The sequence below is a fragment of the Alligator sinensis genome, unplaced genomic scaffold (genome assembly GCF_000455745.1).
Source record: "Alligator sinensis unplaced genomic scaffold, ASM45574v1 scaffold194_1, whole genome shotgun sequence".
NCBI lineage: Eukaryota > Metazoa > Chordata > Crocodylia > Alligatoridae > Alligator > Alligator sinensis.
In genome coordinates this window covers 1026312-1043278 of record NW_005841945.1, presented here as the reverse complement: position 1 = coordinate 1043278, position 16967 = coordinate 1026312, and the positions used below count along the sequence as shown (strand labels likewise).

Sequence of the window (16967 nt, the reverse complement as noted above, 5' to 3'; positions counted from 1 at the left end):
TCCCTCCACCTGAGGAGGCAGCAGTGGTCATGGCATCTCCCTCCCCACTGCCTACCCACCCAGTGGCCTCCGCCTCCACCCGCAGAGCAGCAGGGCTTCCCCCTGGCTGAAGACGTGGCTGGCGTGGTGGCTGAAGACGTGGCTGCAGTGGCTCCTCCTTCCTCTCTTCCACCTGCCTCCACCTCTGCCGCCTCCTGTAGAGCAGCTGGGCTCCTGCCTCCCTGCCTGAGGAGGCAGACCCCGGCAGCCAATCACCGCTGGCTCTTTCAGCAGCACATGTGCCATTGCCCAAAAGCATTGTGGTCAGACAGACACAGACAGACAGACTAAGCCCTTTATTATATTTGAATGCTCAGTGTTATTTGGGTACTGCATCAGAGGGCAACCTGAAATCCTAAGTGCAACTGGTGTGTGCTGGCCAGTTAACTGAGTCTTGTCACAGGGTAGCAAATAAAATTCATTCAATCACAAATGTTTCCAATTCCACTGGTTGTCCTCCAGTTGCAAAATCAATTCAGGAGCACTATGGAACTGAATGAAGTAATACCTGAAACAACAGCACAAAGTACTTCTGAGAACAGAACTAGGGAACATAAGACAATTTCCAAAGTTGCAGATATTTAATGGCTTGGCCAAGAAAGCCAAATTATTATTGATGCAATCCTAATCAAGTAGGTTGCACAAACTGCCATAGTAAATATTCACCTGCAGCTTAGTGACTTCTATAGCAGGGCAGGCAAGGCATATCTTTTTTCATTAGTATAACTTCAGGAAGAAATCTTTTCATTAGTGTGGTCTAAATGGAGTTTTCATTGGAAAGGCATTGTGATACTCAAGTTGTGATCAGTCTTGACAATGAAATATTGAGCCTCTGCTGCTGCTGTTTGATATGTGGAGTTGAAAGAGAGTATATTGATAAAATAGGATTTTTTTTTTAATGGCCCATTCCTTAGGGTCATTGCAGAAAACTGGATACTAACTGACTGTCATCACCACAGGCTCTAGGTGCCTCAAAAACATCAAGGAGTTTATCCTTATGACACTCTTGTGAGGCAGGACATATTTTACAGGTATGGTATTTGTATGCTGAGAGAAACAGCTGGAATTTAAAAAATTCTCAGTACCTAGTAGCTCCAACTGAGTATGCTCTGAAAAATGGAACCCACCGAGTGCCTTAAAAAGAGCAGTTTTGTTAAAAATCTGGGCCCCCATTGTCTTCCTGATGAAGTCTGTGACCAGACTGTGAACTGATTACTGATCTCTTCACATCTTAGTCAGGCACCTTGATCATAAAATCATCCTTTGTCTAAAGGGTTGGTTAAATTACAAAGGGACGAAAATGTGTATTACATGTATTCGCTCTCTCTGACCTCCTTTCTCTCAGACCTTCTGCTAACAAGTTGTTGTATGCTCTTGAAAAATGACTTCATTTTATACTTTCTTAAATGAGAAGTGAACCCCAAAGATGCCTTGTTGATAGCCTTAGAGATGGCAGTTCACTTTTTAGTCACTGAACAGAAACTGTCCAAGGTTTTTCTGACTGCTCACCTCATATGCCTTTTCCCTGAGGAAGGCTGTTCTCAATTCAAATTCTATTCATAGTATGTCTGTGCAGTTTAAAAACGAAAGAACTGAACTAGTGCTAATCATGGAGGTGTTGTTTTTGCAATGTTATACTTAAGTGCTGAGATCTGGACTGAAGCCTCACCAATTTTTAATCAGATTTCAGATTTTAAGAAGCTTAATTTCAACTGGCTGCCTATAGAACTTGGCAGATTACAATCTAATCTCTTCTACTTGCTGCAGGTGAAATATGGGAACTACGCTTTTGTGTGGGATGCAGCAGTACTGGAATATGTGGCAATCAATGACCCAGATTGTTCCTTTTACACGGTTGGTAACACCATTGCAGACAGGGGGTATGGAATTGCTCTTCAGCATGGCAGCCCTTACAGAGATGTATTCTCACAAAGGTAAGTTTTGGGAGAGAAGGAAAGAGGGATTAAGGGAGGATGCCTCTCATATCACTTTCCTGGTGGGGGAATATTTTACCGTTGTTCTTGGCTTCATGATTTCTTTCTTTCTGTACAGTCCTGACCTTAGGAATGTATGTAAAACTGAAAAGCAATGCTTTCAAGTGGGGTGGGAGAGAGTGCGAGAGGGAAGTATGCTGGTATCACTGGGCCTTATGTAATTGAATGCGTCTCTGAAGTAAATTGCTATAATTTCACACTGGCATTTGTGTGTTAACTCCAGTTATTTATCCCATTTCCATTAATATACTTGGTTGGATGTAGTATTCACTGGTCTCACCTTTCCTGAGAAACAGCAATGAATTGCACTGAACTTTACTGACAGAATCAGGTAAAGGTTTTGGGACTTGGCTGTGTTGAGAAGATGGTGCCATACTCCATACTTTTGAGAAGACTACTTTTCCTCATAAAAACCAGTTATAAAGTGCTGAAGATAATCTCAAGACCATTTCAGAGATTGAATTTAATTAAATACTCAAGAGTTCAGATGCTCATTCCCATCATAGTCACCATTTTAGGGCTATACAAGGGAGTAGTCTAGTAAGATTTAGGCTAAGGACAGAAGATAGACATATACTGGTATAAGCGATCAGAAACTGGTCTAAATCTGTAACAGAACAGAAATTCAGTGGATATAAACCAATTTCAAAATGGTGGGACCAGGTTTAAGATCGAGCTGGATGGATGTAGTATCAGATGTAATCAGTTTAGGTTAGACTGATCTATGGAACTTCTGTCCCAGATCCCCTCCTGATTCAAGCTAAGTCACATCCCCCTGGCATCCCAAGCTGCTTTGTGGCTCCCTGCTAGCCACCCCTTGCAGGGTGGGTGGGCTAGCCTCTGCCAGTGCTCCTCTGCTCCAGCCAAGCTGGGCTGTCACAGCTAAAACAGCAAAGACACTGCTCCCCAGACCAATGTCCTGCCTATGCCTGTCAGCCTGGTGAGGCAGCCTGGGGGAGACTAAGCTATACAGGGATGTACAGCCCTTCCTCCTGTGAGTTTCTGCCACTGACCCACAGGGGGGAAGGGGCAAATGAAGCCTCCCACCCCAGTCTCTTCCCCCTCAAACTGAGGTCTGCCTAGTGGGGAGGCGGGGGAAACAGTATTTCCCCATCCCTGCCAGGGCAGGCCAGCTCCACAAAAGGAAGGATTGGACCCTGCTGCACAGCACAAGGCCTCTGGGCTGCCTGCCATGTATTGCTGGCTGCTGCTGGTTCTGGGCCCTGGTGGGACATGCCAGGCAGCCCACGGGGCTTGTGCCAGTCAGCAGGGATGGGAGCACTTCCTAGAAGGAAGGATCAGGCCCGTGGCACAAGACCCCAGATTATTTGGGACATCCCACCAGTTACCACTAGTGCTGAGCTCTGTCAGATCATCAAGCCCAGGAGACCTTTGCCAGGCAGCAGGGCATGGACCTCCCATCAGTGCCGCACTTCCATGCCCACAATCTGGTGCAAGCCCTCTGGCCAACCCAGTACATTGCACCAGATCCCAGCACCAGCAGCAGCTGGCAAGACCTGCCAGAAGACTTCTGCCAGGTGGCGGGGCCCAATCCTTCCTTCTGTAGAGCTGGCCTGGCTGGGTGGGCATGGGGGAAACCTCCCTGCAGCATGCAGCTCCTCCCCAAGCTGGGAAGACCTCAGCTGGGCTAGGAGCTGAGACTGGGGTGAGGGACTTCATTCCCACTTCCCCCTGTGGGTCAAAGCAGAGTCACAGGGGGCAGGACTGTGCAGCCAGCCCAGCTGTGCAGGAATGGGGAAATCCCTCTGTGGCACAGGACTCCCCCCAGCTGGGTAGACCCCAGCTTCGGGGGCCAGGACTCTGCCCCCCTCCCCTTGCAAGGGGAGAGGGACATCAGAGGGCTGGGGGCATGTGCCAGGCAACAAATGAAGGATGGCCTTGCTCAGCTGTGCTCAGGTGCCCTCAGTAACATCCAGCATATAGGGAGGTGTGCAAGCCTCCCTCCCCACCCACCTTCTGGCCTCAGCCAGTGCAGGCATCTGCCTGTATTCCCCAACTGAAGAGTGAATAAAAGTTCTGTTCCATAATGATTCAATCTATGCAGCTTAAAGAAACCTGCAAAGATTGGATCAATTCCTTCTCATGGTTTTTGACTGTCTGTACTTAGGCTTAGTCTAAACATGGAAACTAGTCACATTTCTGGTACCTTTTGTTTTCAGTGGTGCATCTACATATGTTTATGTTTAGGGTGCATAAACAAACTCCAGTGCTTGGTGCTCTGGAGTTTATTGCTCCCAGGTGCCACATCTGCATGTGTGCCCAGGAGTGCAGCAGGTTGAGCTTGGTCAGAGCAGCCTCAGCTGGCAGGTGGCCTGGGGGTCAGCCTGTCAGCCCAGTGCTGCTCCCCCAGCTCAGTGTGCTGCTGAGGGACTGGCTGGGGAATGAGGGGGCTTCAGGATGGGGCTAGCCCACATGCAGCCCCTGTACTGTAGCACCTTCATGCCCCAGGCAGCTGGGCAGCATTTGTTCTTACAAATACTATCCTGCTGTAGTGTTAATTAATCTACTCCAGCCTAATAGGGGTGCATGTGTAGGTGTGTGACAGCTAATTAGTCAACTCCTCAGTAAATGTCTCATGTAGATGTGCCTAGTGAGATCAGAAATACCAAGAGGATCATCTTTATAAGCCTATCCCATCATTTAGACTAGACATAAGAAAAAAGTTATTTACAGTGCAAGTGTCCAGGATCTGGAACAGACTCCCCCCAGAGGTGGTTCAAGCACCTACTCTGGACTCTTTAAAAAAACATCTGGATATTTTTCTTGCTGGGATTACTTGATCCCAGCTGACTTCCTGCGGTGGGGCTGGACTGGACTCGATGATCTCATGAGGTCCCTTCCAGCCCCTAATGTCTATAAATCTATGAATTGTTATTTTCAGTCACTAACAATTCAAAATTGTAGATGTGAAAAAGCAGAGAAAGAAAAAACCATCCAGGCCTATGAAAGCTACTGCTCTTCTGTTTGAAATTTTGGGTAAAGATTTGGGTAAATCTCATGCTTATTTATTCCAAGCCTGTTCCCTCAAACGTATTGCTAAATGTTTATGCTTAAGGCACATAACAATTTTACATTTGCTTTGTTGGAATTTCTTTTGTGTGGTTGTCATATTGAATATGATTTGTTATGTCACATGAATATGGTTCATTCAGCCTTGTGCCCCTTTTGTATTTGCTTTCTGTGAACATTCAAGTGATTAGTTTTACTGGCACAAATATCTGTAGAAAGCAAATTTCAAAACTGTACTCTTCAGTATTCACAGGGAATTAATTTTAAATTCTCCCATCCAAATATTTGTGCCAGATATGCTTGGGCACACATCCTCATAGAAAACAGAAACAATGAGAAATTATGCCATGTGAATTAATCTAACTGGTCACAACTAAGCTACACAGCTTGATTTCTGAACATTTGTGTTCAGTCAGTATGTAGAGTAAAACATTCAAAAAGGTAGTCCTCAGCTGACTTCATATAGTATGTACATTTGAGGAAATCTCTTATCTGCTCACAGGTATTCCACAAATGGAAAGAGCCTAAATACACTGATTCTCTTATTTCTTGTGAATTGTCTGATTTTTGCATTGTGAGATACCAGGAACAAACACTTAATGAAGAATCATTGAATCATGCATTTCATTTATATAAAAAGAATGTTTCAGAGAATTACTCATCAAAGAATTAAAGACTCTGCATGAACATGACTGCCTAGTCTCAAATGGAAATATCTAGGACTGCAACCTTGTTTGCTTGGTTTCTGGCATGCTACAGAAACATAAAAATGCCTTCTAGAATCTTTTTAATGAAAGGCTCCCAGCTCTCTGAACTCTGGAACAGTTACAGGAGATGGTTGGAAAGTGATCAGGAGGCTAAGGATATCTCATTCTGAGTGTTATCTATATTAATTAAAGAAATGGAGACAACAAAAAAGCTGGAGACCAGTGATGAAACTGTTGCTATTGACTTTGGCTGGGGGATTGCATTTAAGGTTATAATATCTTTATAGGAAAACCAATATATATGTGAAAAAAATCAGTATCAATTATAGTATTTCAGTCATAATAACTGTAATGTGTAACTGATGCAATTATATTATCTTCAGTCCTCAGAGGACTGCAAATGATCACTGCTAGAATTAGGAAGAAATTATCTCTTGTGATACAGTACTGAACAACTAGGGAACATGGGTTATGTCTTTTTCTAAAGCATTGTCATTGGGTGCTGAAGTACAATTATATTATGTTACAAAATCACAGCATTTTAGTATATTATATTTTGAAGGTGCATGAAATCAGAAAAAGGTATACAAATTTGCACTTATGTAGCACCTTTTATCCAAAGACCTTTGAAGGACTGCATAAATATTAATATCTCTCTGGGGAAAGTAAATGTTCTTCCTGTTCAGTGGAAGAGTGACCTTTGTCATAGGGGAACTGTGACTTCCCCAAGGTCATGATTTATCAATGGCGCAATCAGGAATATAGAACCTGGGATTCTTGATTTCTAGTCTGCCACTTTAGTGCTCAGACAGTAGATGAGGAAGGATGGACGGATAGATACAATGTGAGATCTGTAGACACAGGAGTGTCTGAACAGATATTGTGCAAATTTATCACTAATGAATAAAATTAATATTATCTAGACTGATGGCTGAACAGAAGGAATGCAAACTATGTACCCAGACATGTCAGAATGTGCCTAGACTGGAAAATTGAGGTGGGGTAGGTATAGATATTTTCTTAAAGCATGGGTGAGTCTTTTTAAAAAGACTGTTATTTCTTTGTGATGAGAGCCAATTATTATCCACTTCCCATTACTTCCACAAATTAAAATGTAAACTTTTAATTCTGGTGAAAACTATTTAAGAGGCAGATTTATAAAGCATAGGTTTTGCAAATCTCTCTTTGTGCTCTTTTTCACAACTACTATATTGTGGATTTTACAAATCACCCTTGCTTTTCTTTCTAATGAGAAGGCTGAATAATCAACAGTTGCTGCAGTCTGCATTCTAAATAGAGAAGGAAATAAATTTCACTGGGTTAGATTAGCAAATGTTCACATGAATATTTCAAATTCCTTAATGTGCTAAGGAATCCATTTGAAATGTATTGTCATTTCCTGCTTTTTCTTGGGATAAACATATTAATGTGAAAATGCATGGCTTTACTTTTATGAAATATCCAGATTTCATTCAGACCCATCAGCTGCATAATGTTAAATCCATCCAATGCAGCTGCAGTAGGTCTGCAAGATTGCCAAAAAAAAAACTAGTCTCAGCCCAGGTAACATGAATAGCATGATGCGCCCTTCATTATCTCCGCAGCTGAGGGGATCCCCAGCAGTCAGAGAGAGAAATAGAAGATCTCTACATACTTGAGAGCCCACATGACTACAGTTATCCTTTTCTCTCAAGGGGGTTTGCAGATAGAGATTCACTCCTAGAGACTGGAGTCTGCTAATAAATGAAAACTTTTTGGACACTTAGGATTTGCTGTTGTGCTGTTCTCTGTGATGTCCCCAGAGTTGAACATACAGGAATGGGAAAAATCGGGGGGAAATAATGACATATGCTTATTTTGTGAATTATTCCAGTATCTCTTAGTAAGAAGGAACATAGGTGCTCATAGAGCCAATTCTCCTTCTTCCAGGGCAAGTTTTTGCATCAGTTCAGCTAATCCATAACAGATTTAACACATTTATTATTTAGAATTGCCAATGCTTTATCAAAACATACCTCACTACTAGGTTTTTTCAAAACAAAATAAAATCTCCTGAAATAATTTTCTTTGATAGTTGACCCTAGTGATGTGTTACTTAATCACCAAACCAAAAGTGTCTGAGGCAAACCTCTCCCAAGCACACAGTGAAACTGCAAAGGTGTGTTTCCATGCAAAAAAGGGAGGTATAGACATCCTTTCCTTAGCTTTACTCTAGCTAACTCAGATACTAGTAGTAGCAAAGCTCCAGCAGTATTTAGCTAGGTCAATTTAAGTAAAGCCACATCAGAGCATAAACACATACATCTCTGTGACATGGTGGCAGCCATCTTGTGAGCTAAGTCAACTTAACCAATGCAACTCAAGATAATACACCTTGGAGGTGTATTATCTTGTGCTGCATTTAAGTCAACTCTAATCCACATACTTGTGTACACTCTGACAGTTAAGTTGACTTTAAAAAGTCAACTTAACTGTCAGAAAATTAGTACATGTATACACTCGGGTCGTAATTAAGCTGTACCAGCCATGAACAAAGCCCATGCCTTGATGCTATTAGCTTGCTCTACACACAAATATATTTAAATCTGTTTGGTTAAATCAGATCAAAATCCTGGGTTTAAGCCTAGTTTGTTCATGTCAGTTTAGCTTATGCCTGTAATTTTTATGGGCACAGACAAAGCTGATAGAATGTTTTTTAATTGCTATGTGTATTCATACAAGTATTTGTACCCATTTAATTAAATCCATTTGCAATCAGAATTTTAATTAAACAAGTGCCAGTTGTGTCTGTACACAAGAGCCAGTACAGAACCCAGTAATTAAATATGCACTCTGGAACCTTAGAACAATACTTTTTAAATTGATCATATAAAGGATCAGTCTTTCAAAACTCCTGACAGAATTAAGTTTTTGGGTGTTAAAAGATGGTTTTTGACCTTCAGTGCACTGCAGAAACTGCAAACAGTAAATGAGAAAAAGTAGCCCTGTTCAAAGTGCAATATCAAAATGTTTTCAAAAATGTTTTTTGTGGGCATGATTTATTAAAATAAAAGTCACCAACTGAAAGCTTTGGAAGGAAGCTGGTCTTTGAAACCTTTTTACATATACATAAAAAATGTTCTATGCTGAAATAAAAACATTGGTAGTAAGCCTTCAGAATGCAAAATGAGATTGGCTCTGGCTCTGAACTGTATTCAGTATGGGTGTGCAAAGTGGGCCATATTCAATTCAGATTTGGATTCGGCCTGATTCAGGGGACAGTGATTCGATTAATTGATTCAGATCACTGTCCTAATTCGATTTGGCCAAATCTGAAGATTCAATGCTGATTCGGTGAATCAGCGATTCGGCCATAGACACAGCTTTAAATGCTTTTTTTTTACATACCTCGAGGTACCACTGAGATGGTGGGGTGGATGGAGCATCCCACAGGAGTGCAGGGGAGCGCCCCACATGCTTGGTGGTGGACCCAGAAGTGAACCAGCAGTACTTCTGATCCATTTCCAGGCGTGCCAGGGAGTGCACTGGGGCCCCCCCCACAGCTACCCGGCTCAGTAATTGGCCACAGGGGGACCCCCAGCGCCCCCCCAAACTCAGGAGGGACCAGTCACTGAGCCAGGGGACAGGGGATATCCCCCCTGCAAACTGCAGCAGACCCGGAAGTGGACCAGAAGTGCTTTTGTTCCACTTCCAGGCCTGCTGCCAAGTGCACTGGGACCCCCCGCATTCCCATGGATTGCTCCATCCACCCCACCATCTCAATGTTCACGAGCCGCCTGGTTCCTTGAGGTATGTAGAAAAAACATTTTAAGCTGCGTCTGAATCATCTAATCTTCTCTGAATCAACTCAGGGGGTTCTGATTCGACTCAGAGAAATTAAAGGGTCTCCTGATTTGTTTGGATTCAGAGATTTGGCTACCAAATTGGGCAGAATATCCACCAAATTGAATCAGCAACCGAAGCTTTGCACAGCCCTAGTATTCAGATGCAAAGATGACTGCTTGGGGTCCCAGATAGCCATTGTGACCCTTGCCTGTGTAACAATACCCCTGAACTAGTTAATTCTAGTACACTTAGAATTCAGATAGTATGTACTTGTATCAAAATAATATAGAAACCCTTTAGGAAATATTTTAATAATAGTTCATTTATTTTCTGTTGATAACTTCGTGCACACTGCAGATTTTGACAAATACACTTTGCCATGCCATTAGACAGCCCACTGTCATGCTCCCCTCAATTAGAATTCCCCTTTTTCTTTGTCAGGGCTGACCTTCTATGCACAAGCAGCCCTGTAAGCAGCACATCTGCTCTTCCTTTCTTCCTTCCTGCTTTAGTATTGGGAACTACTGAATTTCACAGGGAAGTTCCAAGAGGATGTGTCACTTGCTGTAATAGGAACTCTGTGCACACAAAAAATTGATACCTGTTAAGGGCCCTTTTTAGTCCTAACCATCAAATCCTCCATTGTTCTCCTGGGAGATATAATTGCAAAATCTATCAGGATATCTTACAGGTTGTCTGTATTTCCCGTAGCGCAGCAGAATTGCTCAATTCTGAGCATGTGACTGGCATCTACGGTGGGTCAAGAATAAAGATATAGTAAAGAGTTCTGATCTCATTCACATCTGCACTTTTACAGTTAAGCTCAGATGCTTTAGTTGTGTGCTCTGAACCAAGTATCAGATGTTGTTAGATAGAGACAGGCTGAGAGAGAGAATGTAAATTTCATGAGCTTCTGAGGCTTGTGGCCCAATTTTCACTACAGTAACTGGGAGCTGTCAGTGCTCAGTACCTCCAAAGATCAAGCCATAATTGGTCTGCATTTTTCATACACAGAGAGCAGCCATGTGCATTTTGTCTGCATGGCTTTTCCTTTAAATGAAAGGAAACAATGAAAACAATAAAAGAACAAAGGTAAAGTTGCCATTAGAAAGTGCAGTATACATCTTCTCAGCAGTCGACTTCATCAACTGTGGCTTACATAATGGCAATTGTCTCTGCAAAGTGCAAGCTACTAGACATTTAAAACTGTACACACACACCACCAGTTGCAGACATTACACTAATAATTTCAGAGGAGCTGTTCTACTGCCTCTCTGGAAACTTAGCTTACAAGTTGGCAGACATTACAAAAGGTCATAAGGAAGTACTGGCTCAGGAAGTGAGTTCAATCACTTATTTCACAATTATATGAAAAAGATGTAGTTACTGATAATGATTCTGCTTAGTGCCAATTCCAAAGCTTTGTTCTTTGTTCCTCAGTAACTACACTTACAGGTTTTTAAGAATCCAAACATCAGCTTCAGAGGAAAGAACCAAGCTTCTGTGTGCAGAATGACTCCTTGTACATGCCTGAGGTTGGCTCTGGCCCTCCTCACAGTGGTACAGCTATCCTCTCTGCTTCTTTTATCTTTTCAGAAAATGTAAAGGTGCCAGAAAGTTTCCGCCCTGTGATGGGCATGAATATATCATACATGGATTGTTCTACCTATTTTCTTCTCAATGTTAGTTACTCTTTTTTATTCTTCCAGGCTGTGATTTGGAGGTCACTGAAATACAACAGCCTCAAAATGCACAAAATAGCTGAAGTCTTTCCTAACTTCCCTGTTCTTCTTTCTTTCCTCTCTCTCCCTCACTTTGTTACTAGTGAAAATGTGTCCTTTTATTTAAGGAGATACTGTTTGGCTAGAATCCAACAAAATATCCCTTGCTATCTGTGATATGTTTTACTGAGGCAATAGAGGGGTGTTGCATCATTGCCTTCAACTGATAGGGCACTAGATGAGATTATCTAATTAGACCTTCCAATCATGAAGTGAATAATAAATACAGAATAAGATATCAGACTTGCTTGGTCTCTTTGATAGCTACTTATACTCATAAAACCACACCCACCATAAATGGATCACAGAAATGAGATTTCGAAATGCAGCATGTTACAACTCAAACTTGATAAAAAACCATCACAGAAAGAGCTTTGTATTCAGCATGTAAAAGTCCAGACTATTGGACTCCAAAATGAATGTCCAGCCCATATGCCCACCAAGTCAAATCTGGACGCTTTTTCAGAAGGATGCTAGTTAAGTGTAACTTGCAAGATGACATGTAAGTAGCAGAGCAGTTTCTGTGGTAGCCAGAAATGCAAAGCTTATTTACAATAACATCTACAACTTTTTCAATACCACATCTAGAAAACAAATTATACACTAAAAGTCACAAGTCATTCCCTCTGCCCTGTTTTTTGCACTAGTAAAGTTAGCCTTGCACTGGTGTAACTGAGACAGGTATAGGTTCATTTAATGGTATGATGGAATCTGATCTCCATCCCAACAATCTCATCTTCTGCTATGCCACACATGAATGGCAGGACATATGTTTTGGGGATCAGGGATCAGATCCCAGTGATGCTATTACTCTTTCACAGTGAAGGGGGAGCTCAGGATTCTGAATTGTCCCTGCACCAGCAAGTTGAAAGCCAGGTGCCTGCAGCTGAGCTAAAGTTGAGTGAGTGGTCAGGGGCTAGGACCAAAAATCAGCTGATTCTGGATCTAGCTGGGGCTGGTTCAACAGTCCCAGGGCTGAATGTAGATCCCAGCCTTCAGTCCAGTCCCAGGGCTGGAAGTGCACCAGAGCTGGTTGAGGATCCTGTGAGGTCCCAGGGCTGGGACCAAGAATTAGCTCATTGTCAGTCCTAGCCCCAGGATTGCACTGGAGCCTTGAGCCAGCCCTGGTTACCCTGCCACATCTTCAGTTTAAGACATAGTAGAAATCAGCCACAAAAATGTTACACATCTTTTTTGGAATATTTTTATGGCTGATTTCCTGTTATTCCATGCCATTATTCCCTTGAACATGTGGCAGGGTTACTAATTATGGAGTAACTAACAGATTAAACATGTCTTAACTGTAACCTCTGCCAGAAACCTGAGAATAACACTTGGCCCTAAAACCAAGAATGTGTCCCAAAGCCTTCAGGATTACCAGCAATTAACCTCCATCCCTGAAAATGTCACCATTTTATCATACTTGAGCAGACCCATGACTTTGATGGAACAGCAGGTTGCCTAGAAGCATCCAACAAGCTGTTTTTTTGCCCTGGGCAGCTACAACAGCCAGGCTATTGGGAGTGGCAGTGAGCAAACCAGCAGCAGCAATGGCTACTAATCTTGTACTGGCTCTGAGGTGGCTTCTAGAGTAGATGTCCCACTCATCCATCTCTAATTATGATAGCTGGGTTACCATGCTCTTCATTTGAACCTCCCTGCCATTAAATCTCAGCTGACAGACAAGGACCCAAAAGGGAACTACAGGAAAAATCTGAAGCCTCATCCTAAACTAAGCCTAAGCAGGAAAAAAAAAACAAATAAAAGAACAGTAATTTCCCTCGCAGCCCTACCACAAGAAATCCCTCATCCCTTTTTACCTCTCCTAAGGACAGTCTTGATCTCCTCTCTTTATTGGACCTCTTGATGTGAAACCTTACAATACAGCATTTACCTTATAAGTAAAACCATTGCTCTCAATACTACCACAAATATAATAACTTCATCGTAGTACTGAGAAAGCAGACTTCACTGTTCTAAGGGAGCTGGCTTTGTCCCATGCCATCCCATGAAATGGCCAAAATAGAGCAACAACTCATGAGGAATCCTTTACCCTCCTCAAAGGAGTTGCCTGGGCTTAATATCTATCTGTACTTTGCCAGCTAGAAAGGGGCTGATGGCTGAGAGACAGGAGCAGTAGTCCCAAAGATTTTTCTTGCAGAGGTTTAAAGTCTAGGGGTTTTTTTTTGGTTCCCCTGCACTGCATCTGATTGGATAGTACTGGTACTGGCAGGGCTTAAATTCCTAAGAGACGTGCAACAGAGATTGAAGTAAATGGAACCACAAATAGCAATGCAGCTAACAGGCTATTGCAGCTTTAAATATACCATGATACTAATTGGTAGGGTGGATGAAAGGATTCTGGAGCAGCAGCACTGCTTGTGGAGCATGTGTGGTGAAAAACATCACAAAGAAAAAGGCACAAGACCTTCCTTAATGCATGCTGTATGCAGCTATAGGGAAGCTGGTCACAGAAAAATCACAAAACCACTTCACAGTTTGTCTTGTATAAGCACTTTGAATTCAAGCCATGACCCTGGTCAAAGGGGTATTGCAGGTTGGAAATAAGCAGGAGTGAAACAGTCGTGTGTGAAAAACTTGTACAACCCTTTCCTACAGTGTGTATGGTGCAAAGCAGGGCTATGATAATTTTTCATGGTGAGCCCTTCCTTCAGACTTACAAAAAGAAAAAAAATCTATTGACACAGATTCTGTCCCCACTTATTACAGGTGAACCACTGCAAATAAACTGTTCTGTATGTGTTAGAATTGCCAGTAGATATTACCTGAAAAACTACAGTTTACTAATTCAGCTAATTAGTCACTGCTTTAGCCTCAGTGGCTGTGTGTAGATGAAATGAGGGGCGTGTGTGCACAACACTTTAAAGTGGGCTAAATGATTTTGTACCACTTTAATGGTGTCAGTGTTTGCACGCCTTGGTGGTGTATTGCTCATTAATTCCAGCCGCTGTAGGAAATTCAGTGGCATAATGCACTTTAAATGACTTGGGATGGAGCAAACTAAAACTCCTCCGAGGCATTTTAGTTTGCTGCCCTACAGCCGCAGAGCAAAGCACTGGGCTCTGTGCAGCTCAGTGCCTCTGCAGGAATCCCTGCAGGCAGCCTGGCAGCAGCCTGGGAAGGCAGGCCCTGGCCAAGAAAATCAGCAAGCTTGATTTCCCCCCTGGAGCCTGCCTGCTGGAGCTGCACAGAGACTGGGTACTTCCCTTTGCAGTATCCCCCAGGATTGCCCGAGCTGGGTGCCTGCAGGTGGGTGCTGCCATGGAGGGAAGCACCAGCCACCCCCCGCCCCCACAGCCGCTCTGCCAACCGGCAGCTCGCCCTCCCTTTCCCACCACTGGAAGTGCATGCAGGTAGGCGCAGAGTGTGTGCATGACACGGGAGTTTACTTCACCCTTTAAAAACCCACTGCCTCAATTTAGGGCCCCCATTTCATCTACACACACCCAGGCATTTCAGACTTAGCATGTAGGAGGGCCAATGCATTTCCCATTAGAATAAGTGAAAAAACTGTTCCCATCCAAAGACATGAAAACAGTGTGCTGTATAGTTAATTGCTCAGATATTTAATGTTACTTTGGGAGTGTTTATATCCAGCACTTAAAAATGTTCAGTTGTAAAACTTAATAACAGTAAAACTAATATAACTTTGAGAATATTGCTTTTCTGGGTGATCTTTATTCCATTTGTATTTCTTACTGGTGCAAAAGTTGGTCTTTTGGTTGTACCAAACTTTTCTGTGACAGAATTTGTCTGTAGGTGTCAGCCCTGTTACAAAATATTGATCCTAATGGGAGCAGGTTAAAGTAGGTTCATTTGGCTCTGAAGCAGGTTACTTAACATAAGGCCAGAGTGACCAGTCTTGAAGAAGGAAAGTGAGGAACAGCTAAGCTTTAAAAGCAAGTTTGAGTTGAATGTGTTTACTGTTAATTCTTTGATAAGTAGGAAAGCCCAAGATAGGAGATGAGGGTTTGAGGTTTGGTTTTTTTTACTGTACACAGTGCAGGGATTTTCTTGTAGAGCAAGGTGGGAAAACTCATGTTTTCTAATAAAAATAAGTCTTATGAAACATGTCTAGTGGCTATTTTTTCTACCTTAATTTAGCTAGCCATTATACAGAATGAATGAAATGTGTTAGCAGAAATGAATCAGTTTGAGCTAATATTGTTTGCCTGGCAAGTGAGGATGGGATAACAACTTTAAACTGGTTCATAGTTATGAGTATATAAAAAAATGCCAATTTTTCTTTATTATTTTCAGAATATACTGAAAAAAAGAAACTTTCCATAAAAAGAGAGCTTTTGGTTTGTTTTGGCTTGGTTAAGTGAACGTTTCATTCAGAATATAGTCCTATTTTCCAGGAAAAAAAGAAGCAATAATTTTCTTAGTTTTTCTCTTTAGTAATGCAATGAAGTTTTAAAAAATATCTAATGAAATAAATTTATGATTTGGAATTAAATATACAAAGACATTGTATGTTCAGGGAATGGTGAGTTCACCAAGACAAGGTCATTGCTATGTATTCTCCACTCTCTCTGAACAAAGTCAGAGAACAAATAAGAATCATTTAAATATTCACAGTTCTGTTCTGGTTGAGTATTGACTATACTAAGGAGCATCTGAGTTGGAAAACCAGGGTCAACCAAGTGTATAAACAGAGAAAGATAATAGTTTTCCACTCTGCAGAGTGAAATACCCCAATACAGAAGAACCAAGGACTGGCGATGTCCATGGGTGACTGGAGCCACCTTAGTTGGGGGGGAATGTGCCCCCCACCCCCCGACGACCAGTCCTGCCAACGGTGGGGGAAGTCCCCCCATGGCTGATCCTGCTGACCAGGGTGTGCTCCTCCCATGGCTGATCTTGCTGCCCAGAGTGAGGGCCTCCTCACTGCCGATCCTGCGACAGCTGATCATTGCGGCCGATCGCTGCAGCCACATCTGGGAGTGACTGCAGTGATCGGCTGGTGTTTGAAGGGGGGGCACTGGCACTCCCACCTGTCCCCCTACATCACCTAAGCAACGAGTGCAGCCGGTCAGAGGATGCACCGGTGCTCTCAGGGGGTGCACATGCACCCTTGTGCATCCCCTACACATCGCCACTGGCAATGTCAGAGGACAGGGTTTAAAAATGCAAAGGGAGCACAGGTAAGAGAGAGGGACCAAGTGTCATACTTTCATATTAGATGGGTCCCCCTCTTACATCTCTGTCCCTTGACTGTGGGTGCATCTACATGAAACGTTTACTGAGGAGCTGACTAATTAGCTCTGCAGTAAATAAGCTGACTAATTAGCTCTCGCAGTTTAAAAGGGCCTGCTGACCGGGAAAAAAGCCCAGTTAGGTTCGGAAGTGGCGAGAGACGTGCGGGTGAAAGCTTGCTGCGCCCCCGCTCCCCCGAAGCCCCCCAGAAGCCCCCCAAAACCCTCCAGCAGCCGCGGAGCCCCCCACTGACCCCCAGCACAGCCGGAGGTAAGCAGGGCCCATGGAGAGAGGGGGCTAACCCCTTAGTGTGTGTGTGGGAGGAGGCGGCTGAGTGGCGCCGGGCCGGGGCTAGCCCCGCCCCGGCCTCT

The 16967-nt window shown here is 43.1% G+C and overlaps 1 protein-coding gene across 1 annotated transcript in view; it reads left to right on the top strand.

The window, feature by feature from the left end:
* Positions 1-16967, top strand: part of GRID2 (glutamate ionotropic receptor delta type subunit 2) — a 1378694-nt gene that overhangs the window by 1241794 nt on the left and 119933 nt on the right. Inside the window, exon 14 of the mRNA XM_025199482.1 lies at positions 1807-1973. Coding sequence (XP_025055267.1) covers positions 1807-1973 — 167 coding nt within the window. The remainder of the gene's footprint in view (positions 1-1806; positions 1974-16967) is intronic.